At 54.7% G+C, this 23907-nt stretch overlaps 8 protein-coding genes across 8 annotated transcripts; 4 read left to right on the forward strand and 4 right to left on the reverse strand.

The window, feature by feature from the left end:
- Positions 1 to 1493: 1493 nt before the first annotated feature.
- JN550_004150 (uncharacterized protein) lies at positions 1494 to 3475 on the forward strand (the record flags this gene model as incomplete). Its single annotated transcript, XM_049315634.1, has 3 exons — positions 1494 to 1564; positions 1617 to 2128; positions 2247 to 3475. 3 exons carry the CDS (start codon positions 1494 to 1496, stop codon positions 3473 to 3475), a joined length of 1812 nt encoding a protein of 603 aa, XP_049173688.1.
- A 760-nt stretch (positions 3476 to 4235) lies between these two features.
- On the reverse strand, positions 4236 to 5616 carry JN550_004151 (uncharacterized protein; the record flags this gene model as incomplete). The annotated part of the gene is made up of 2 exons (XM_049315635.1): positions 4236 to 5356; positions 5469 to 5616. 2 exons carry the CDS (start codon positions 5614 to 5616, stop codon positions 4236 to 4238), a joined length of 1269 nt encoding a protein of 422 aa, XP_049173689.1.
- A 505-nt stretch (positions 5617 to 6121) lies between these two features.
- JN550_004152 (uncharacterized protein) lies at positions 6122 to 8182 on the forward strand (the record flags this gene model as incomplete). The annotated part of the gene is made up of 1 exon (XM_049315636.1): positions 6122 to 8182. One exon carries the CDS (start codon positions 6122 to 6124, stop codon positions 8180 to 8182), a length of 2061 nt encoding a protein of 686 aa, XP_049173690.1.
- A 379-nt stretch (positions 8183 to 8561) lies between these two features.
- JN550_004153 (uncharacterized protein) lies at positions 8562 to 10742 on the forward strand (the record flags this gene model as incomplete). The annotated part of the gene is made up of 2 exons (XM_049315637.1): positions 8562 to 8810; positions 8877 to 10742. The coding sequence occupies 2 exons, from the start codon at positions 8562 to 8564 to the stop codon at positions 10740 to 10742; spliced, it is 2115 nt and encodes a 704-aa protein (XP_049173691.1).
- A 224-nt stretch (positions 10743 to 10966) lies between these two features.
- JN550_004154 (uncharacterized protein) lies at positions 10967 to 11734 on the reverse strand (the record flags this gene model as incomplete). The annotated part of the gene is made up of 1 exon (XM_049315638.1): positions 10967 to 11734. The coding sequence occupies one exon, from the start codon at positions 11732 to 11734 to the stop codon at positions 10967 to 10969; it is 768 nt and encodes a 255-aa protein (XP_049173692.1).
- A 1989-nt stretch (positions 11735 to 13723) lies between these two features.
- On the forward strand, positions 13724 to 15409 carry JN550_004155 (uncharacterized protein; the record flags this gene model as incomplete). The annotated part of the gene is made up of 5 exons (XM_049315639.1): positions 13724 to 13902; positions 13959 to 14215; positions 14273 to 14334; positions 14387 to 14765; positions 14958 to 15409. The coding sequence occupies 5 exons, from the start codon at positions 13724 to 13726 to the stop codon at positions 15407 to 15409; spliced, it is 1329 nt and encodes a 442-aa protein (XP_049173693.1).
- Positions 15410 to 16726: 1317 nt separating this feature from the next.
- JN550_004156 (uncharacterized protein) lies at positions 16727 to 19209 on the reverse strand (the record flags this gene model as incomplete). The annotated part of the gene is made up of 7 exons (XM_049315640.1): positions 16727 to 17759; positions 17810 to 18221; positions 18281 to 18446; positions 18499 to 18609; positions 18662 to 18760; positions 18811 to 19027; positions 19088 to 19209. The coding sequence occupies 7 exons, from the start codon at positions 19207 to 19209 to the stop codon at positions 16727 to 16729; spliced, it is 2160 nt and encodes a 719-aa protein (XP_049173694.1).
- A 4036-nt stretch (positions 19210 to 23245) lies between these two features.
- On the reverse strand, positions 23246 to 23701 carry JN550_004157 (uncharacterized protein; the record flags this gene model as incomplete). The annotated part of the gene is made up of 4 exons (XM_049315641.1): positions 23246 to 23297; positions 23391 to 23477; positions 23532 to 23590; positions 23666 to 23701. The coding sequence occupies 4 exons, from the start codon at positions 23699 to 23701 to the stop codon at positions 23246 to 23248; spliced, it is 234 nt and encodes a 77-aa protein (XP_049173695.1).
- Positions 23702 to 23907: the final 206 nt, after the last annotated feature.

The following is a 23907-nucleotide window of genomic DNA, read 5'->3' on the forward strand; positions in this document are numbered from 1 at the left end:
ATATGTACCAGGTTTTCCAGGCCCGGGAACATGCAAATCTACCTGCCTACACACAGGGAAAAAAGGGCGGTATAACCTTGGAAGTCGAATGGAGCCCAATGAGCCCTGCATCTTCTTTTGTGGTTTCGAAATGCGGGCGAGCTAGACAGATCCGCCCGCATGACCTGCACGATGTCTGATGACCTGCCATACCTGCATGAAACTATACCTCCCTAGAGTTCCTGCCAACCTGCCCAGTCTGCCCAACGTTGTCGCTTCGGCCAAGAGATGCGAGACTATGTATGCGGCCCCCCATGGTCTCGTACGGCTTTCTGGCACGATCTGGTCAGCCCGATCGCCGAACCGAGCACAAATCGCATCTTCTGAGGCGGACTCGCGACTCGTGTTGCGTCTGAAAGGTGTAGCCACCGAGGCACTTTAGGCCCGTAGCTAGTCTCTCTCCAGGACTAATTGTCCGCTTCAGCCCGTCGCTCGACTATGTCTCTATTCTTGGAACTTGGTCGGACTCTTGTGCCTGCATCTGACTCTTGAGCTTGAGCTTGGACTTGCCTGGAGGTGGGAGGTGTGATAGGATCCGGCACATCAGGCCGAGGGAGGGGGCAATATTCTCCGCGCTCGCGGGCCACAACGTGCGTTTTGTGTGCCGCTGGCTTGCACTTCATGCGAGTTTGTTTGCTGGCTTGGCGAATAGAGCGAGCACGGTTGAAAGTCAACAAACTCACGGATGGAGTCAAAATCTATTTGACACTTGCGCGCCTGCCAACTATCTACATTATCAGAGAGTCAAGAATTGCTCTTGTCTCAATCCCTCGGTCTGTCTCTGACGGAGGACTCTTTCTTCTTGCTAGTAGCCGGTCGTCGTCGCTCAAGTCTCCACACCGAGAAGCCTGTCTCTAGGTAGCTGTCCGGATGTGCTTACGAGTGCTTCCCACATGGACACAACCTATATCGACTGTGGTAGGCAAGCAACCGACCTGATGTAGCGTCATCGTGAGCACGGCGGGCGATCGTCCAACACTACGGCACGCACGTTTGCATGCGGAACGAATTCCAGCTCGGCTAATAGAGCCCATATCATTGTTTTAGAGTTCTGGCCATGTGAAACTACCACACACCAACGTAGCTGAACGGTGTACTATGGTAGGGCCATGATCTTCAGCGTCTAACCGAACCTCATTGGCGCAGCCTTGCAAACGCTGGCGTTGCGCTACGAGCAACTTACTTAACCACTACTTGCACACTGAGGTAATCTGCCGGATCGCCACCCCCTGATCTTCAGGAACAGTTGCGACCACCTGGTGGCAAATAGGTACTTGGCAATGTTTGTCGTCTGGTATACTGGTTCACTGTGAATGGCGGGCTGGGAAACCTTGAAACGCACCGGCCCTTCGATGTGACGTCGACGTGCTGCTGCGGCCACGTGCCGATAAGTAGCCCCGAAACAGCATGCATATTTTTTTTCTGCGAGCCGGGGTCGCGACGGCGCGATAACGATGTCCGGTAGTGATCCTCACGGCGGCGGCTTTCCAGCGGCGCGGAAACAGGCTCTTCTCTTCATCCGAACGTGACCCAGTCGGAGGATCGTCCTTCGACTCGACATTTGTGGGAACCCGAAGCGCCCAACCGGGCAAGAGTCATCGCGAGTTCCTTGTCGAAACACGGCCACGCATCTCGGTTACGGATCTCGTGACAAGCGTGAAGCCAACCAAACCAACCAGCCTGCCTGCCAGCCAGGCCGACAACTATATTCCCTACCTGGCTTCTGACTCCTTCTTGGGCCCTCCTTCACCTGCCGCGCCGTTGGGAGCCTTGCCTGCTTCGGATAACCGTTTTCGTCAAAAGTTTAACGGCTCGGAAACGTCCTGCCCGCCATCACGATTCCGCCCTCGCAGCGTTCCCGCCATTCCACGTGCCTCTTATCCCCGGCGGAATAGCAGCCTTCCCATCCCCTACGAGTCTGCTACCCCATCGTCGGCCATGGTGTTCGAACTTCACGTCTGGGGACAGGCCTTCGGGTTGCCCTCCATCGAACCCGAATGCCTCGCAGCCCTCTCGTATCTCGGCTTTGCCGTCCCCCGTGGTGATTGGACCCTGATCGCCAGCAATGACGTCTCCGTCACCCCTGATCGTAGGTTCATCTGCCTCTTTCTTATCTAGATCCGGCCCACCCAGCCCGCGATCCCCAGCTTTTCCAAGGCATCAATCAAATCTTCACACCGCTGATCAACGGGCTGACCTGGATGTAGACATCCTTCCTGCACTTCATCACAATGGTACTTGGACTTCGGGGTACCTGAACATAGTATCATATCTCGCTCAGCATCATGGGATTTCGATCGGCGAGAATGTCTCTTCGACCCAGCAGGCTGATACACTAGCCTACGCCTCTTACCTATCCTCGCGAGGGGCAGCACTCGTCGCATTCTCGCTTTATGTTTCACCGAGCGCTTGGGCGGACTTGACCCGGCCTGCATACTCGTCTATCCTTCCATTCCCACTGACGTGGACGGTACCGCTCAAGATCCGCGCATCCGCCATCGCCAAGACGGAGCATCTGGGCCTTGACCACCTGGCTGCCGATGTCGACCCCGAGGATGGGTCCTCGGAGTCCAAGACGACGGCTCCGGTCACTGCTACGGGGTTCCTCCGGCTGCCGCTCAGGCCCACAGTAAGTAGCACAATGCAGCCGGAGCAGGTCGCCGCTATACGACTCCAGAGCCTGACTGAGGATTTCCTCTCGGTCCTTGACGAGTTGCGTGGCTCGCGCCACTATTTCTTTGGAGACAAGCCGTCAGCCCTTGACTTCCTAGCCTACGGTTATCTACGGTTATTACGTGTCCGCACCCCTCATCCTTTCATGGAGAAGTGCATGAAGAGAAGCCAAGCAGGACAACGTCTGCTGCAGTTCCTGGACCTGATGCACAATACTCAGGTAATTCGGTGGCAGGAAGAGAACCTCGCTGAGACCTTGCCATGGGCAGAGCCAGCTCCCCGGGGCGTGGTTGGTACGCTGGGACAATTTACGAATGACGTCCTGGAGAATACTCCGGGCGTGGGCGACACCTGGAAGACGTGGTGTGGCGAGGGCGTCAAGAGTGAGGACCAGGGACGCGACCCAATGCAGGTTGCCATTGCGGTGGGCGGGGCGGTAGTAGCCCTCGTCGCCGTTGGAGGCGCCTTGGTCTTCCGCTCCCTCCCACCGTTTGGTGCGACTACACAGTACTTTGAAGCACCGCGTCGAAAGACCGGCCTGCATCAGTTCGGCGCCATCGGGGCCATGTTTGATGACCTTCCTGGCTTTGACGCCACCCCGCGCCCATCCCATGGCCAGAGGGATACAGTGTACCAGGGCGATCACGTAGAAGTAGCGGTCGACGTCGAGCCTGAGGGCTCTGGCATCGAGCCGCCTCACGACGGGAACATTGCCGAGGTTGGTGTTGGCATGCAGGCAGGCGATAAGTCAGGGCGGGTGTGATTTCAGGGCCTCCTCCGCTGTGCAGCTGTGCGCCATCCAGACTAAATGGCCGCAACGAAGGCCTTGCCTTGGAGAGGCCGCACTTGTAAAATACTGTATGGATAAAATTGTGGTGTATGGCGTGCGAAATGATACCACTCTCGAATGACTTTCATTCATAGCATATGTCTATATTCAGGCAATGCTGGCAATCGCATTGCACGGCATGAGCTGGATATGGTAATGATCTTTTTATTGGGAATTTATTGCATTGTCTGAGGCTGTGTGACCATTAGAATGAGTGCCTGTGCACTTGAGTAGGGACAACTTGCTATGGATTCTTCTCCTATCCCTACATGATGTTTCTCATTTGTGCTGGTTTGTCTTGCTTAGTACGTTCTGCTGCGGTTGGTTTACCATTACGCGTCTCCAAATTTGGCTTCTCATGAGAAGGACGTCAGGTCTTCCCTCGAGTCTTCTTGTGGACTTCATAGCAACCCCAAGGAGCTTGGTCTCATTCATTCTCCAGCACTCTGACCGATGTCACCGGACTAAATTGACCCAACGTGCCTAGGCGATGGGCATTAGGGGTATCGAATCTTCATTCCATCGAGAACCATGTGCCATAAGCCCCCGGTGCAGTCGTCTATAGTACCAAGCAGGAGATATACATCATAGCAAAGAGATTAGCAATAGTGCTACCCGCGATGAACGAGGCAGCAAGGCTGGCCACCATGAAGCGAGTCTCCAACTTGCTAGTCTTGCGCCTCGTGACAGGCTCCTAGATCTGCCTGATCTGCTTGCCCTTCATCTCGGGCCGTTCAACCTCCCACTCGTCTCGGAGGGCGGCAAACGCCAGATCGCTCACGAGAAGGCTCTGGCCGAGACTCCAAACCAAGGTGATGGCGTAGAAGAAGTTGGCGTTTCCACTGCCGGCATAGATCCACAGGTGGTAGAAGGCGGGGCCGAGGAAGGTGGCATAGAGAACGACGGAAGCGCTCAGGAAGCTGTACCGCAGGAGCGGGAAGATGTATCGGAAGCAGGGGACCAGGGCCAAGAAGAGGGAGGTGTCGGCGACGCTGGGGTACGGCTTGAAGATGGCGAAGACGCCAAGAAGAAGTGTCACAACCATGAGCGGCTGGTGCCGTATCCTGATACACAAGGCGGGCGCATAGGACGAGAGATGCAGCCAGAAGACGCCGAGAAAGAAGGAGCGGAAGCTGTCAAACATCTCAACGAAGAAGTACCACCAGAGACCAACATTCGGAGTTAGGTCCGTGAGAGTGAGCTGAATGCCGTACGTCGAGTCGAGGAACTCCCAGGACCCAGTGAGGGCGTAAGACGACAAGCCGAATAATAGCATTGCCACGACGGCGGCAGCGGTGCTCTTCCCGGCAAACAGGAGGAGCGATTGACTCTTGGCGCCATGTGTTCGGTCATATGCCAATAGGATCAGGGGCGGAAACAACAGCAGCGGGTACATGGACAGATAGGCCGCCATAGACAACGACAGGACGGCGGTGAAGGTGCTGCCCGCGATGGCCTTGGCGACGGCGTGCAGTATGGCGCAGTTGGTAAAGACGGTGGTCGGGCGGGCCAGGCATGTCGCTATGGTAAAGGGGTTGAGGAGGAACAAGGCGGCGACGGCATAGCCACTCCATTTCTTGTCGCGACGCGGGGACTTGAACAGCCTCGAGGCGCCCGCCTCTCCGGACTCGGCGATCTGGTACAGGGCGTGGGCGCTGAGCAGGTCGACCGCTATGTAGAGGACATACGTAAAGATGGGATACGCCGCGGGGTCGGGGAGCAGCGAGAACAGAGGCAGCAGCAAAGGCGCCTGGTGGTAGACGCCGCCATCGTAAGGGGAAACGTTGTGGTTGTACAGAAAGAGGCCCTCCTGCACTACAACGAACATCCACTTGTCAGTCTACAGTTCCATTTCAAGTTCAAGGCCAACTTCAGCCGAAGTCGAGGCAGACAGCAAGCAAACGGAAAGGGAAAGGCAAGGGCGTACGTCTCTTGAAGCTGTCGACGGGGGTGGACAGCTCGACACGGCCGGTCAGCAGGTCGGGCAGGCCAGGGAAGCCGGCGAACAGCAGCAGGCGCAGGGCGGCGGCGGCGAGATAGAGACCGGCTGTGCGGTTCAGCGCCGGGGTGGTCATCTTATCTTGGCCCATATCGCAGGTCCATCGTCGTGCCGCGGCGTGCCTCGGGGGGGGTGTTCAGGTCGTGTCGTGGGCTTGGGGGTTCGTCCGGCCTCTCGGTGCGGGCATGGAGGTTGGACTTGGGCTTGCGAGAGGTGTCAACTCCAGGCGCCCCAGGGCCCTCGACAGGCCCCCGGGACCCCTGTCGAGTCGGCTCGGCGCCGTGTTTGCGCTGGGCCACCCACTGGCCGCCCACTGGCCGCCCTGGAGCTAGCCAAGCCCGCTAAGCCGCTTGGAGTCTACCCCAGAACGGGGCGGCTCGGGCGGTCAGCACAATCGATAACGGCAGAAAAAGATTCGAGCTGCAGCGACGGAGGGAGAAGGAAAAAAAAAAAAAGTTCCTGGCTGCCAGTGCAGATAGATTTGGCGGGGCCTGGTCGAAGAAAAAAAACCCGTCGACGGCACAACCGCTCAACCACCACCACCAACCACCACCGAGACCAGATCTCGCACACCGTCAACCATGGGTCGGATCAAGAAGAAGGGCGAGTCCGGTGCGGCCAAGAACTACATCACCCGCACCCAGGCCGTCAAGAAGCTCCAGATCAGCCTCCCGGACTTCCGCAAGCTGTGCATCTGGAAGGGCATCTTCCCCCGTGAGCCCAACAACCGCCGCAAGGCCAGCAAGAGCGCCACCGCCTCCACCACCTTCTACTACGCCAAGGACATCCAGTACCTGCTGCACGAGCCCCTGCTGCAGAAGTTCCGCGACCAGAAGGTCCTCGAGAAGAAGATCTCCAAGGCCCTCGGCCGCGGCGACGTCAGCGATGCCGCCAGGCTCGAGCGCAATGCCTCGCGGCCCGAGAAGACCGGCAAGCCCGCCTACACCCTCGACCACCTCATCCGCGAGCGCTACCCGACCTTTGTCGATGCCCTGAGGGACTTGGACGACGCCCTCTCCATGCTCTTCCTCTTTGCCAACCTCCCCTCCACCTCCAGCGTGCCCGCCAAGATGATTGCCCGCTGCGAGCGCCTGTGCCTCGAGTTCCAGCACTACATGATCGTCTCGCAGAGCTTGCGCAAGTCCTTCCTGTCCATCAAGGGCATCTACTACCAGGCCACCATCCAGGGCGAGGACATCCTGTGGCTCGTCCCCTACAAGTTCAACCAGCGCGTCGTGGGCGACATCGATTTCCGCATCATGGGCACTTTCGTGCAGTTCTACATGACCCTGCTCAAGTTCGTCAACTTCAGGCTCTACAGCTCCATCGGCCTGGTCTACCCGCCCAAGTTTGACCAGAAGAAGGACGACTCCGCTGCAGAGCTCGGCGCCTTCACCATCGAGGGCAACCACGCTACCGCTATCCAAGAGGCCCCAGCCCACGCGCCAGCGACCGGTGGCGAGACGGAGAAGGCCACAGACCCCGCCACACAGGCAGCCGTCAACAAGCTCATCAAGCAGATGAAGGACACAGAGGTCGAGGCCAAGTCCACCGAGGCGGACGCGGCCTCCGCCGAGAAGGAGGACGAGGCTACCAACAGCATTGACAAGTTTGAGCCTGCCGCACCTGGCGGTGACGTACTCCCGCAACCCACACACTCCGGAAGCGACCCTTCCTCTCTGTTCGCCAACTGCACATTCTACCTATCGCGTGAGACCCCGAGGCAACCGTTGGAATTCATCCTCAAGGCTTTCGGGTGCAAGCGTGTTGGCTGGGACGCTGTCCTAGGCGAGGGTGCGTACACCACAAACGAGCGCGACCCCTCCATTACCCATCAGATCGTGGACCGTCCTGTGGTCCAGGCTGTCGCAGAGGAAGGCAATGGCGAAGACAACCAGACTTCTCAGAAGCTTGAGCCGAACCAGAGAATGCCCGGCCGAGTCTATGTCCAGCCACAGTGGGTGTGGGATAGTGTCAACGACGAAGAGCTAAAGCGGCCTGACCTCTATGCCCCTGGTGCCCAATTACCGCCGCATTTGAGTCCCTTTGTTCAGAGTACTCACGGTGGCTATGACCCGACTATTCCCCTTGAAGACCAACAACCCGAGGAGGAAGCGTTGGCGGACAGCGACGAAGAGGAAGAGGAGGATGAAGAGGAGGATGAGGAGGATGCAGATGACCTTGCTGTCAAGGCCCCCGAGCCAGCTGCTGATGGAATGGACATTGCCAAGTCTGATGATGAAGACGAGAACGAGGCAGCTTCTTTTGGTGGCTTCTCAGAGGCGGAAGATGCCGACGAAGCCGAAGAGGACGATGCCGAGGAAGAAGAGGACAATGAGGAGGACGCCGAGTTACAACGCCAGCGCGAGCTGATCGCGGAGATGACTGGGCAGCCAGTTCCACAGAAGGCCGCTCAGAACCCGCGAGCCAAGGCCAAGGCTGATGCAAGGAAGAAGCTAGCGGCTCAAGCCAAGGAAGAGGCCGAGGATTTGGAGCGTGCCCGTGGCATGCTTAGCAAGAAGAAGCGCAAGTTGCATGATCAGATGATGTACACCAATAACAAGAAGAGCGCCGAGGACCAGAAGCTAAGAGAGAAGAGGAGAAAGCTGGAAAAGCAAAAGGCAAGGAAGCCGCCGGCGTAGACATGATCATATAGAGACGGATATCTTGCTTCATAATACCAAGAGGAGTTCACATGGTTGACTATCAGCGAGCACTGTATCTTATGGTGCAATTTTGTACGACCTGCCTGAGCTGTGATTCAAACCTTGATATTCGCCGTAATTCGATATTTGAAAGTTACAGCAGTTCGAGTCCCTGCAGTACTGTTGTGTTCTGAACATCATCGGGGGACGATATGCAAATATGCGGTGGCTAGTTTACGAAGGAGCCCGCCCCACTAATAGCATTTTCAAGCGGCTAACTCGATTACTGAGTCGTTCTACCTTGTAAACTCACCACTCAAAAGTGACACTTACAGCGACGACTCAACTCATCATAATGTGAGTGCTGACCGGCACTATGGCTGCTGCAGAATCAGATGACGATTTCGAGACCTCTTCGAGCTTCTCAGGCTCAGATACGGAGCGGCCCAACCGCTGGGAAGGTCCATCGTCGACATGGCAGGATTTGAACCGCGAGGAAATCAACACGCTGACGGCACTGAACGAAATCAGAAATCGCGATCTTGCGGTTCACCTGTATAATGCATTTGCACTGAAACAACGCCACCGAGTACCAGGTCCGGATAGGGGGCCGTTACCAGACCAGGTATGAGCTCTGTCTCTGTGTTGGAACTTCAAAGACGAACTACGGTAGGATTGACACTCCCTATAGGATATCAATGCTACCACGGGCCAGAAGGTGCAGTCAGATGACTGGCTCCCGCAACGCTCATGGACGGCGTGGCCAATGTGCCGGGAGAGGGTGCCGCCAGATGAGTTCATGCGCCGCGTAGAGAATGACGAGGACGAGAGATTCAACATCGAGAAACCAATCAGACTTGCGACTAGCGCAGCGCTAGAGGACGCTGTAGGTGCTGCGGTCCTTCGCTTCGCAAAGGAGAGGTTCGAAGCCCGGTTGCCAGAGGATGCGGACATCTTGGATGAGCTGGAGTATGACCTGGACGAAGAAGACGTCGACTTCAGTGACCCGCCGTCGCCGCCGAGCATAGATGGAGCGGTTTCAGAAACGTCAAGATCTAGGTCTAGGTCAAAATCACGGTCACGCAAAAGGTCAATCAAGCCCAAGGATGAGAACCGAAGCCTGGGGAATGCAGACATACCCATGGACACCGACAGCGACGGGCCTGAGGTTGATGTTCAAAGCCGCACGTCCCACGGTAAACCAGGAGATATTGTGCCCGTCGTGGCCACTGATGATCAGCTGTCCTACCATCTTATGCGACCTGCTGTCAGAAGCATCCTCGAAAAGTTGGATGCCACACTGATGGTGCTACATAACTCTCGAGACGCAGCAGTGGGCTATCTTTCCGACTCTACGGACGATTCAGACGCATCCGAGACAGTAGAAACCCCAGGGCGGTCTCGAAGCAAGGAATCAGCACCTCCCGTAAAGAAAAGGAGAGGGAGGCCCCCAAAAGCGAATTTGGCAGTCAGACTGCGGACCCCGCCCCCTCCTGCGAGAGACAATGTTTCCACGGGTGCTTCACGTCAAGAATCTGGCCCGCCAGGTAACTCGGAGACAGCCTCCACCGTCCAGGAAACCACGGAGAAGAAGAAAAGAGGCCGGCCACGGAAAGTGTATCCTCGCCTTGAGGGTGAAACTGACCAGGAATGGCATATCAGAGTGGCAAAACTACGCAAAGAACGCACTCCGTTCTTCAAGGACGACTTGGACTCGGATGGCCCCAAGAGCAGTAACTCAGAAGCCCAAGCAACAACGACAGGACATAGAACGAAGCGCAGGACCGGAAAATCTCGCGAAGCATCCCCTGGTGACTCGGAGGAGAGACAGGCCGGGAGAAGGAGCAATGCATGGCGCCTCGGTCTTCGTGACTGGAAGGATATCCTGGGTGCCGCTGCGTTAGCTGGCTTTCCGCAGGCGGCTGTGGACAGGGCGGCGCGGAGGTGCGCAGACCTTTTTGGACAGAGCATGGAGATGCGTACAATGATGGAGGGGCCCGTCGCACATGCAGGGCACGACAGGATTGTGCAGTACCATCCGGGGATGATACCGGATATAACGCCTGATTCGGAGGGAGAGGATGATAGTAGCGACGAGAAACGCTCGCAAACCCAGCGTCATATTCGGTCTTCGAGTGTTGCGCCTGAGGATTCGCGCGGCCGGTCGAGGAGCCGGTCCCAATCGAGAGGCCGGACAAGGTCTCGCTCCGCCTCGGTGGCTTGCTCGCACTTCTGCCGCGTCAGGGGTTGTTCACGGGAGGCGGACGGCTTCTCACGAAAGTCCAACCTTCTCAGGCACATGAAGCTCGTGCACAACATGGAAGATCAGGATATCGCTACCGATGTCGACAGTGAAGACGAAATGCACGGCGCCGTACATGTCGATGGGTTCTTGAAGCCGATCAAGATCAGGAGAGGCTGGAGGGGTGCTGATGAAGTTCGTGCCGATAGTTCGTCTAAGAGACGACCTACAGCACGTCACAGAAGGGCCCGATCTGGTAGCGCAGTGGATGCTGGTGATGGTGGGGGTAGTGATGTTGTGATGGCGGACGACTAACGCATTTCTACACGAGTTCACGCTCTATTGGGCTGCACGCCTTGCTATGCTATTAGGCCCGAGCCATCCAGATGAGATATACATATTGTCAAAATCGGCAACAGCTTCTTGTTTTTTTGCGTCCTAGCAAGCTCACAGTCGTACAGACTGTCAATGATATGCATTTGGGTCCAGAACCTCCCGCCATGGACCTGAACACGCCACGGCAGGGACTCTCTCAGGTTTCACTGGCCCTTTGCCTTGAACTGTCTGTCAACCTCGTCGGCAAACTCTCCAAGCGTAGCAAACTTCCACTCGTACGCAACACGCCCTTGGAATTTCTCAAGCTCCTGGTCGCCGCCCCTACTGATCCACACGCTCCTCAGCCCCAGCTCCTTCGCGGGCACGTGGTCCAACTCTAAGCTCTTCGCCACATGGAGCAGCTCTCCCTTGTCCGGGTCCACGCCCAGCTCCTTGCGGCAGTGGCCGAAGAGGTACTCAAAGTTCTTGCGGTCGGGCTTGTACGACCCGATGTCCTGCGCCGTGCAGACGGCGTCAAAGCGCACGCCGGCGAGCTGGCGCTCCTGGGTGCTGCGCCAGTTGGCGTTGTCGACGTTGCTCAGCACGGCGAGGCGGAAGCGGGCGCCCAGCCGCCGCAGCGCGTCCACCGTGTCCGGGAACGGCGCCCAGGTGCCGGGGGCGTTGCCGAACGGCTCCGCGACGCTGTCGGACAGGCTCACGCCCAGCTCGTGCGCCAGCGCCACCGCGCTCATGGCCTGGTTCTCGTTGAACAGCAGCGTCGGCTCGCGCGCCTCCAGCGCCAGCACCTGCTCCCGGAACCGCGCCAGCGCCTGGACCGGCGGCTCCTCGTTCAGCGCGTGGTCCGCCGGCAGCTGCGAGGTGATGGCGCTCAGCGATTTGAGAAGCCCCGCGTTCTGGTCTATCAGTGTGCCGTATACGTCGAAGCTCAGGGCCTTGAAGGAAGTGAGATCTGGATGTTTGGATTCGGCCATGCCGGTGCTGTTCTCTGACTGTAGACGTATATAAGCGCTTGTGGTAGGAGCGATACCCGGGCGAATATGCTGTATCAAGATGAGATTTGGTCCTGCGTCGGAGGTTCACCTGCAACTAATGAGTCGTTCGTTCATCTACAACTTCTTTTACAGATCCAGAGAGAGGAATATGCAACCTACGTCACGGGATCGGCTTACACGCCCTTTATGCGACTTGCAGGTTGGAGCAACGTTCTGACATCACAACCCCTCATTCCTAAACTGCGACTGTCCTCACTAAACTCTATAGCAACACGACCATAGCCTGGGGGTCACTAAACGTGATAGAAACGCGACAGATAGGGATGTCCCATAATAGGATTGCACAAATTTGGATTCATCACTATGGTTACTGTCAAAGGTTTCTGCTGTTTAGAGAATGAGTGAGCAACTCGCACGCAACAACAAATGCTCCTATACTGCTTCAGTAGAGCCATATACGTACTTATCAATGAGCTTGTGTCATCTTGAAAGCTTCTACGAAGATCAACGCTCAGTTCTGAGTAGGTACTGCATGAGTGTAGACCAACCGTTAGATTCCTCGGGGTTAGAAATGAAATAGACAAGTGTGCCTGCCCCAAGTTGGCCTATTGCAACTGCCTTAAAGCTGGAGGCACACAGCCTGTCAACATGCCTCTGCCACTCAGTGCGCCACAGTGCAGATCAATGGATACACCATAAGGCGATCCCATGTTATCGATTGTGCATTGCACTTGTGAATGTAGCCAACTGAGAGAACAACCAAAGACAGTTCAAGTCACTTCACGGTGCATGTATAGTGAATGTGCACCTACTCATTTTCTCGTTGGAATTCACGCATGCAGGATAGATGGCATAGGCATATTCGGCATTCACTTCCTCGATCATGAATTTCCTGTCGGAATACAGCATGGGTGAAGAAAGGGGATTCACCTAGGGCAACCCAGGTGAGAGAATCTCATACGGGAAGGTAGTCATTTCATATATGGGGTGCAGACAATGGTAGGTGACCCATCACAACTCTTGACATACGACGGACAACTTGCAGTACCCACAGAGTTGTGCATGCACTAAGTAATACTCATACAATTGAATTTTATACTCCCATGCTCACTGTTATTTGATATCGATTGTGAGTCATTCAAGGTGTTTAAAAAACTGGGTTGTCGATTACTTCTTCCGTGCAATGCTTGAGGACTTGGGACTTATCTACTGTCATCACTTAAGATCATCTTGCCATGGCTTCAACTATTCTCTGATGGTGTATTAATCGGCAGTACTGCCTCCAATCTCGCCCAGCGACCCCATTCGCCTCAACTTTGCGTACGAGAGTTCTCGACCTACCCGTACAATTTTTCGCCATATGACCATCCGAACTTTGATCGCCTGACATTTCCCCGCGAGCTTAATGGCAGAATGACCTTCAGGTCTCGAGTTGACGATGGCCAGGAATTGGAGCCAGTCGAGCTCGTTTTCAACCTAAAAGCCTCAGAGACCAACTAAAAGACATCTACTCACATGAAATAGAGCTGTCACAACACAAGTAATTCGTCTGACCGGTAAGTATTCACGATGCTATGTTTCCTGAAAGGTCAATTGCTAAGATTCACTTAGTTGAGCCTCGATTCACCAATGAGGGGCTCTTTAAAAATTACAAATGCCCTCGTGGTTCTGCTCCAACTTAGCCACCAACGTCCCTTCATCACTATCACCACCGCCACGACCACACGCCAAGTGTAACATATTCCCTTCTATCACCAAGGATCGCTCTTGAACTCACTAGGCATCAAGGACCTGACTTCGTGAGTAACCCATCGACAGACATCAACTATCACCAAGCACATCGGCGCACCGCGTTCCTGCCTTACTACCCCCACACAAGCATCCAAAGAACCATCCATCTTTCTTTCATGGTACTGCCATAACATCTATCACTGAGTCAAAACGAGGCATCTACTGACAAAATATGAGATGGTCGGCGGTCGCAAATACGCTAATAAGCAAATCGAGTGGCTTCTTGGCAAGATCGCCAAGGGAGAGCCCCAAGATCAAATCATCGCCGCTTTTCGCGAGAAGTGGGACTGTCCTACGTTTGGAAAGGCGCAGTACAAGTACTTGAAGGGCATGTACGGCGCTGACCCGGAGTTTGGGTGAGTCCTCACCTTGCCTGTCCCCCCGAGACACATTGGAGACTAACATTCCTCAGACTGCCCCTGGTCAACAGGGGCGTCATCACATCGGCGACCTTGGCAAGGACTTCGAATCGTAGAACGAAATCGAAGTCTACTTCTGCGAGCTCACCCGCCCAGAGTGCGCAGGATGCCCTTGCGCATGCAGACTCTGGAGAAGGTCACCTTTCTCCAGACCACCCGTTATCACAGCAGGTGCCATTCCCAGCTTTGAATGGCGGTTCGACCTTTGGCGACCATCTTCCTCATGGGCAGCCAGAGAGTCTCTACCCCAGTCCCTAGAATGGACAGGGAGACTCTCAGGCTCAGCAACGTGAACAGAAGGCACCAGGTGACTACGTCACAAGCGCAGTGCCAGCAGCAGCAGTGACACAACCACCGTACAACTACAATGTGAATTATGCACATATTTATAAACGAACATATACACTAACTTCATCAATAGACGGTTATGATCAATGGCCTCCCTTACGACGCCACCCACGGCTATGACTTGTCGACTTTCAGCCGAGAGAACGACTTGGATTTCGGAGCAGTTCACCACCAAAGCCAAGGTCCGGCTTTTAACAGTCAAAACCCGGCCGGTCAGCTGTTCGGCGACGTGGGTTCACTAGAAGATACCGGCAGCAACTTTGGGTTTTTCGATGGCACCTTTACCGGCGACAGAGACTTTGGCATACGTCCTGGGAGCGGGCAAGTTTACGAGCCAGTTTTCGACACGAGATCGAATATAGCTGCCAGCACGACTGCAGCTACGGGCGCAGCTCCGACGACCTCGGCGGCGTCAGACACTAGATGGTTTCCGAATATTACCACGGATCTTAGTACGAATACGATTCCGGATGCTGCTACGGTTGTGGATCCTGCTTTGGCATGGTTTTCGACTACGACCACGACTCCGGCTACGACGACGATTCCGGCTACGACTACGGCAAGGACTACGACGACGAGTCCGGTCTTCGGTACGGCCCCGGCTGCGATGATGACTCCCAATACAACAATGCTTTCGCCGACAGTATCGAGTCTGCCTGCGGGAGTCTCTCCGGGTCCGGGTCCGGCTCCGGTGCCAATCGTAAGACCGGGTAGAAACGCGGTTCCTACACCAACACCACACACCGTTCTGGCACCAGAGATGTTCCCACCGTCGACCCACGCATACGCGTTTAACCAAGAAGGCACTCTGCCACCACGGCCAGAGGGCTGCATGCCGGAGGCGCGCACCGGATGGGACATGGTGGGTTGGTACTACGCCGGGCAGCACGATAGGTGCCCGATTCCCATCATTCACCGACATACGCAAGGAGGCCAGGTCCAGTTCGACTCGGTCTACGACGTGGCATGCATGTTAACAGGTCGGCCGTTGGAAGCAGTCTCACAACCAAGTACGGACTGTGCAAGCATTGTCGCTTCCTCTCCTCACGTCGGCGACGGTGCCAGTACTGATACGGAGATGAAGACCGACCCTTAAGCATCATTCCATTGCGACGCCAAACTAAAAGTTCGGCAATGTGACTGGTAAAGAAACGGCGGGAGAACATCGTAATGGGTGGATTACGGCACCCAAAACAAGAATCAGTTATTCTTCTTTACTGGTTTTTTTTTTAATATTACATGTGTAACACAAGTCCGAAGATAGCTTAAATAATTTCGATTTTTAATTTTAAATTAAATATACGTTATTTTTATTAAAATAAAGTACGGTTATTATAATATTATTTTAATAATCATTTTTTTCACTTTAATTTTAATATTTAAAACACTTTAAATATTATAACTTAAGATTTAACGTATATTTCATTTTGAGTTTTAATGCGAAACGGCTTAAAAATAAGTGAGCATTTTGGTAAAGGGAGTATTTAAGTAATTTAGTAATGAATCTGTCTTGTCACTGTCGTTTCACGGTTTCCGGCTTCCTCGCGCTGCACGACGGGGAACTCGGAAAATTTATCGAGGAACCTGACCATTTCCTCGCGGAGAGATTCGGTCGTCGGCGAGGTTGTTAGTTTGATAGTCGAAGGTCTCGTCGTCGCACAGCGACGGCCCCGACGAACTCCACCTCTGAGCTTTTTGACTTGTAAGAGTATGCAGATGATGTTGCGGATGATAGCTTAGGAGTGCGGGCGGCAGAATCGTCGTTTAGAGAGCCGGGCCCCTGGAATGCGGATTTCATTTCCGAGAATAGCCTGGAATGAGTGCGATTACCGAGGAGCCTGGACAGCATTGACAGCCTCATTTTTCTGCAGCTACTTCAACGCGATGCCACACACTGGCTAGCACCAAGTGGTGTGCACTCGCCGTGTTGTAACGAAGACCTGGTAGGCAAGACCTGGCATTACTTTCCGTCAGCTTACCGGGAGTTTCAGGATGCCTTTAGTCAACGGTACGATGATCAGCATCCTCTGAGGCGTTCTCAGCCTGATTATCACATTTCAAAATAAGATCTGTAGTCTCGAGACAAGTAACGTCGGGCTTATTGATACGGCTGTCTGTCGCGGCAAGATAGTCGAGCGTCTTGTAAAGCATACTAATCGACAACGAAGATGTAGTTTAATAAGTCTATTGTGGTGATAGTCGCAACACGACCGGTGCAGTACATGTTGAAAGTCGTGGGGATGTAGATAGATATAGGCTATGCAAAGTACCGAACCCGATTTTACCAAGTGCGCCATCCAGAAAGGGTATCTCGAGCAGGGGCAGAAATGAACAAAGAGAACTAAATGGATCGCTGTACCTCCCACAAAGCAGCAGAGCGTGGACGGAAGTGCTTGCCGTCTGCCCTACTTGCTCAAACAACAATGCTAATATTCTTTCGCGTGTCGGCCTCTTCCATCTGGAACCCGAACACGAGCTTGAATAGCTCTCTCAAGAAGCCGTACTGGCTTGATCGATGTGTCATCCATGTCACACTCTTGGCCATGTCGGTAGCTAGTACGCGTTTGCCCCGGCTTGGAAGCGAAGACGAATGTCGGAACGACGAGTCCGCGACGATCAAGTTCTTATAGCTTTGAAGGAGCGTAGCATGTGTTGGGAGCGAACCGAAGGAGCCTGTTGGCAAGGACTTGACGAACGATTGCAGTGAGGCCGTGCCCCCGTGACCACTAGAAACATCGTCCCGCGAGAAGCCCACATTCATGGCGGCCTTCAGAATTAGTGTCTTGATGCGGGTGATATTGATGTCCTCGGCCGAGGTAGCTGTAGTAGCCGTGCTCGAGGTTCTCTGGCTGCTTTGTGAGTAACCCGACAAATTCGACGCACTGCTGGACCATCGTCCTCCTTTGTTGCTTTCTGTGCCAAACACCATAATGTTAGGCGCTTGAGGCGAGTGGCTTTCTGGAGAGACAGGCGTGTCCTCAAACTCCGTCACCGGTGTCTCTGGGACTGGCGGCGGCTTCTTTGTTTTCTCTTGTGACATATTCTTCAGACTCTCGCGCTTGGACCTGTTCGATGCGCGGCTGGCACGACCATCCTGATCTACTTGATCCCGTTGATAGGTGAAAAAGTTGGTTTGGCTCGGCCTTGGAGTGCCTCTGTCCGGTCTTATCTGAGTCCATCCTTCCCTGAAGATGTCGCATAGTTCCCAACAAGCCTGAACGGCGGATCCAAGGAGTTCTTCGTCTGGGCCCTTGCCCTCTCTTTTGTTCTGCCTGAGACTGAATAACATTTCCGCTAGCGACCAGCAGGCCCGGAGGAGAGAGTCAGTCTCCTCAGCGAGCTCGTTGCGTTGCTTCATGAGCCGATGGCATAACGTGATATAAAAATCCAGAGTGCGCTCCCGGAACGCTTCTGGCAAGTTTCTGTTGTCTTGAGCGCTGTATAAACTGGAAAAGCTAGTTAGCAGGCGTTGCAGAGGCGACTCGCATTGACTTACTGGTTGTTCAGTTCAAAGCTGACGCGTAGGACCGAGTCTGCTATCTCGTCCTTCTTCGTTCTGACATCAAACAAAGACTGACAGAAATCCCGACAAAGGTCCAGATTCATTTTAACGTTGAAGTACTGGTCGTCCTCGTCGCGGTTATCATACAGGCGCTGGCACAACTTCCAGCACGCCTTCCAAGCCTTTTCATGCGCATCGGGAGTTCCAGATGTGTTGAAAACCCTTTCGCGGTGGTGGGTGCTGAGAGTAGCCAAGGTATTGCACAAGGTCCAGCACTCCCCAAGTGCTGTCTTCAGAGATCTGATCTCCATGTCCTCTCCACCGGAAGGCGTAACAAATTCCTCTTCGTCGTCAGCTTCCGGATCAGGCTCAGCATCAGTCTCAGGCTCCCTCGATTCAGGGATTACTAAGTAAGAGATCAGTATGTCGACAAAAGACAAAAACGGAGCTTGGCGACTACCATACATTCAAGACTGCTTGCACTACTAGACCGTATCCTTGCCGATTCACTCAAAAGACCTTGCACTTCTTGTAGATTCTGCGCACGCGGTGTAGCACTGTCGAGGCTGAACCGAATCGGCTTAACGTCTGTAGATATGGGTGGAGGTGTGGGCAATCCCGGAGAACGAGCCTGCTCCTTCGTCAGTATAACATTCAGTTCCAGAACCCATCAAGAGAGGTACCTTTGAAGCATGACCCGGTACTCTGATTTCATTAGGTTTTGGGGATGTCTTTGGCGATGATTTCTTGGCCGACTCTTCCGAAGCAGGTTCAACAGTGGAGTCCGAAGAAGTCTATGGACTATGGTCAGAACAAATCACCAGCTTGACTCCAACTCCAACTTACCCAGCTTTGGAAACTTTCAGGAGCATGGATGACCGAAACAGCCTCGTCACTAGTTGACTGGCGCACTTGGTCTGGTAAGTTTGTTCTAAGCATCAGGAGCTAGTGCCACATTAGCTCTCTGTCGGCCAGGCGGCTGTGCAACTACCTACCTGCGGTTGCGAAGAGGATTCTGAGCTGGGAGACAGCAGCCTGGCATCATCCGAAGCCTCGTCCTCGATCTCTGTGACCTCCGTCCCTACCGAAGTCACCGGCGACGGGCCGACAATATCACTGGGACTCATCAGGTAGTTGTTCATCGACGACGATCGAGCAGCAGCGGCGGATGAAGGACGAAGGGAGCTCGACTCCACGGAGCCAGCAGAGGACCTGAAAAGGTTCTAGTAAGCAGGCGAACATCAATGGGCATAAACGTTGTCGAGTACGAACTTTGGGCGGAAGTGCGCATGAGGCGCTGGCGACTCCGGCGAGGAGACAGCCATATCTGTATGGGGCGAGAAGGTAGATATAGCACTGCCGGTGGACGACCTCAACGGAGCTTCGAGTGCCATGGTTGCACACAGGGGGGGTTTCGCGGGCGATGGCGAGGCCGGCTTTGTTGCAAGTCGAAGTCTGAAGCCACCGGGTGATTGACAGGTCGCGTTGCTTGGAGCCAGACACAGCGTCGGCAACCCCACACAGCGCGCTTATAAGTGAGTCGCGTTATGGCAACAGACAGGACCCTGACGCAGGTCGTCACGGCGCGGTAGAGAATACGCCTCGAGGTGGCCGTACGAAGGAGGGCCAGCGAAGTCCAGCTTCAAGGAAAAAAGCCCAGCTCAGAGGCGCAACGAGACTTGGGTGGGAACTGCCCGCGTTAAAAGCGACCCAGGTCCAAGGGTACCGGGCCCAAGGCAATAGTCGACCAGGCTGTGCCGCAGTGAAGGGGCCGCGGCTCCGGGCCGAAGACTGATGGTATATGGGAACGTTGGTGGAACTGGTCAGTAGACAGGCTCGATGAGACGCAATTGGTCGAAGCTGTACTCATCCGCTAAGGAGAGATAGAAGAAGCGCGTTAGGACTGTGACCAGTTGTTCGATTCATCGCCGGGCGAGGAGGGGTTGGTTGATCCACTGCCAGGTTGACACCAGCTCTATCCAAGAAGCTCCACTAAGCCTCAAGTGGATGGAAGTGCTTCGGCAGGTCTGTAGGCTGCGTGTAAGGACCGTGGTGCGCATGTAGAGAGTAACCCCCGGTCGTTGGGTGATTGGGGGGTCGGGTCCGTAGTGGGAGGAAGACAAGAACAGGCGTACAGAGACAGCAGAACCAGCAACCCCCGTATACAGCCCAGTCCTCTATCTGCCCGGGACTGATCTTTCTGGAGCTCGGGTAATCTGTAGGGACCAGGTGGGTTTCCCACGCAGAGACAGCAATGACACTTGGCCGGTGGCCTTGTTGGCTTACTTTGCGCCTCCTGGTGTTCAGCAGCAAGATGCAATGCAGGTATCTCGCGCTGCACCGTACCAATCTAGCCCGCGAATGCGCGTCTTGACCAGTCGTGAGGATCTTGACCAGTCAGATGCCGCCGAAGTGATGGTTCGGAGGATGGGGCATCTCCTCTGAAGGGTGGGCTTGCATGAAGCAGACAGGGGTCTCGGCGCTTAATAGCGGTGGCTCGCTTCAACCGACGAGTCACAGGAACCTATGTCGAGACCAACCCCAGTCGCGAACCAGGGGGCGGCCGCTGGTTCTAGGAATTAACCCAGTCAACCACCATGGCGGGGCGACGAGATCGTGGTCCATGGGCACTTAGATGGCGGGGAGTCCAAGATCCCCTGCTGGAAAGAAAGCATATGAAGATGGGTATCAATATCTACCGCCTATGAAGCGGTGAAACAGCCGGATGTGAGCGGATATGCCCGCTTGAACTCTTTTGCCGGCTGTTGGGACATACACGGTACCAAGCACCTTGGGAGAACGTTTTGTGCTCTTTCTCCACGCCCATGAATACGGCGAGAAGAGATGGCAAACTGTTTTGAAGTTGACACGACCAAAGACTTGTCTGTCTGGTAGTATACTAGCCAGCGTGGCCAGCAAAAGGTGCCCACTAGCTTGCCTGAAATGGACGCAAAAGTCGAGATAACAACCCGGCACCATGCAGTAAGTGCTATGCAAGGGAACTTTGTCGCACTCGCTGATCCCCGAAGTTAAATGGCGTTTTTGCCCGCTTTCCTGTTTCCGACGATCTGGTTCGCCTTTTAATAGAATACGCACTAGTGAGGTGCCTCCCGTACATAGTACAGGGTCGCCTAGGCCCTGGAGGGGAACAAAGTGATGTGCTAACCTAGACCTAGAGATCAGCACTCTTAGCATCATGCAGCCAGAAAACACTGTGATGTTTCGCAACAGCTGTGATGTGTCTGCACAACATTGGGCATGAAGACAACAGTGATAGGAGACAGGAGCCAATGCTTGCTTTTCATCACGGACGTGCGCAGAAAGAACCAGTGGGAGAGGTCTACGAGACTGGAGGTGGGGGCCGAGTTTTGCAGGAGACGAAGATGCACACATGCAAGTCCATGATTGCTTCGGGCCTCGGGTTGTGCTTCCCTTGAGCTCGTACTTTTGTCGTATCACCTTCAAGTCCTTGTCAGAAGCAGTTTTGAGCTTTGTAGGCCTCGCCGAGAGCCCAGCTATTGCCGAATGGTACTTTGTTACAAATTGTGGCGTGCCGGGTGTATTTGTGCCTCCATCCTACGGCGCCGTCGAGAGCGAAGGCTGGCAATTCCCTGTCTATCACTGCACCTGCCAGCTTCTGGAAAACTGCCCCCAATCGCATCTGGGCTGGCTGTCTCCGGCCCTGCGAACTGTTCATGGGTGCTTGCATCCAGCCTAGGGCTTGTCATGTTGCCCCGTCGGATATCACCGTCCGACGCTTGCAACTCTGACAGACATTGAGACAGATTTGTTCCTTCTGGTCCCCCGACTCTACGAGCCTCTGCTGACTCGGCTGACGTCCGTCTTCGCAAATTCTGCAGCCATTCTTCGGCGACTGCCTCGTCATCTGGTTGGCTTTCGCAAGTCAATTGCCGTGCTGAACGCTAGCCTTACAGACAGCGGCCGGAAAAGCTTGGACAGCTTCTCACGTCTGACTGGTTGGTCTCAAGCCGGGACTTCCTGGCTTTCCTCACTGTCGGTGTACACTAGACACCAACGCAGGCACTGAGTGTCAGCCAATAATTGCAGAGAGCAACGAGTGGGGCATTATAGCACAGGTCATCAGTAGCGGTCCTACAATTCGAAGGGGATGCAGTCCCCGCCTTATGGGGGTCATGCGAGGGGTCAAATTCCTCGTGGTGATCTCGAGACAATGTCCGACCACAAGATGGATCATTTCAGTCTCGATTCCGATAGAACGTAGGATTGCATACAAAAAGGAATAGCAAGCCGGTAGCTGCATAGGCGCCATACTGCCCAAGCTAAGCTAAGCTCGCCAGGTCGCTAATAAAAACGGTTGGCCGCGAGAGAACGGCACAGACGCGATGGTGGGGAATTTGTATACTTTGGCAACATCCCTGGGCTGGCACGCCGGGGGGAGAGATGTTGGAAGCCCCTTCGCTGAGTGCTGCTTGAATGTGTAGGCACCTTTCACCTAAAGTGGTAACGTTATTTGACAAGCACAAGCGGATTGTCCCCTGCCAAAATCACACCACCTCGCGGACGTGATGTGCACGGTTGCGGCGAGGCCATCTCTCGTGAGCAATGTTCAATGTGATAAATCAGAGCCGCAATGCCGACGATCAGAAATCCTCCGACGCCATGCAACTCTGTGGGACCCAGTTGGCCGGTTGGGCAACCTCACATTGCCCACATGGCGAATCCTGGTGTGGTTCGTCGAGCGGACATCTTGGAACTGCCCTGATGCATTGACAACGCATCCCTTAAACGCCCTCCATAATTGGACTAGGCGTAATTCACACAAGGTCCAGGAGTGTGCTTGTCCAGGAGTGTTCTTCGCACCTGGAGAATCAAATCTCTCTACAGCTCACGGGTCATGGCCATGGCTTGTGATGCAATCGATATTGGCAATCCTGGTTGTCACATTTCCCGAATCCTCTTGATCACATGATTCGCTATTTATGCTAAGCGGTCATTGTTGGCCACTGTCTTGGATGCTGCCGTCGACCCCTGTACGCTCGCAGCAAGGGCGGCTATATTGCTCGGTAAGCGCGATTGAGATCCAACAAACAATGGCAATAGACGCCCCAGCTAGTATCCGTCTGAGGATCTCGCCTCGCACAGCCTTTGCTGCGGCCACGGCCACGACCTGGTCGAGGAAAGAGGAACGGGACTGCCCCATATCCAATGCAGGTGGCACTACGCCTCCAAAAAGACCAAGAGCTCAAGGCAGATTTTTGACGCGTTCGGGGATACCGTCACCAATGGCCATGACTTGAGTGCTCTGCGAGCTTGTGTTCTCTCCCTCTAGGTGTTCCTAATATCCCAAATCAAGTGCAGAATCGCTTTTCCCCAACGCCGTAGAATGCAGTTTTGCGGATTCAAAGAATCCTACCGATCGCCTAACACAGTCGAGTACCGCGTTGCGCTCTAGCCTCGGTGCAGAGTGACCTTCTTCTCGTGGCGACCATCGGGAGTGTACCTTAAACCTGTGATTAGCCTCCACGTCCGGATCAACCGATGGAAACCAAACTTCCTCCTTCTGGGGTGGCGGTTGAGGGGCAATATGACATACTTGAGCAGCTTCTCGATAAGGTCGACGTGTGTCATGATCATACGGCGGCAGCAGTAGCGCTTGAGACCGAGCTGGTCCATGGCCTCACTGTCGGTAGGCGTTAGCAGAGGTAACGGTAGATTTGGAGGGACGGTTACTGACCCATCGGTAGCACCATCGTCAACAAGCTTGAGGTAGCGCTCCCAGAGATCTCCAGTGACCTGTTTGTTGCGTTAGCATTCCAGGCCGCGGGTGGTTGGCAGGCAAGGCGGCGCGGAGGCCCGGAGCGTGCGTACCTTGCCACAAGAGAAGCAGCGAATGGGGATAATCATCTTGACTTTGATCGGAGGTGGTGTCTGACGGGGTTGCGTGCAGGCGTGGAGGAAGCGCTTGGTACGGGAGCGGGTTGCGACAAAGACGGGCGCTGCTGGATTGGAATGAGGCTCTACAAAATTTGAGACTCGCTGCAGCCTTCCGGCTCACTAAAGTTGGGGCGTCGGCACAAGCCAATCAGCGCCCGATCGCGTCCAGAACAACT

Source organism: Neoarthrinium moseri (assembly GCF_022829205.1).
Source record: "Neoarthrinium moseri strain CBS 164.80 chromosome Unknown scaffold11_Wmoseri_CBS_16480, whole genome shotgun sequence".
Lineage (NCBI taxonomy): Eukaryota > Fungi > Ascomycota > Sordariomycetes > Amphisphaeriales > Apiosporaceae > Neoarthrinium > Neoarthrinium moseri.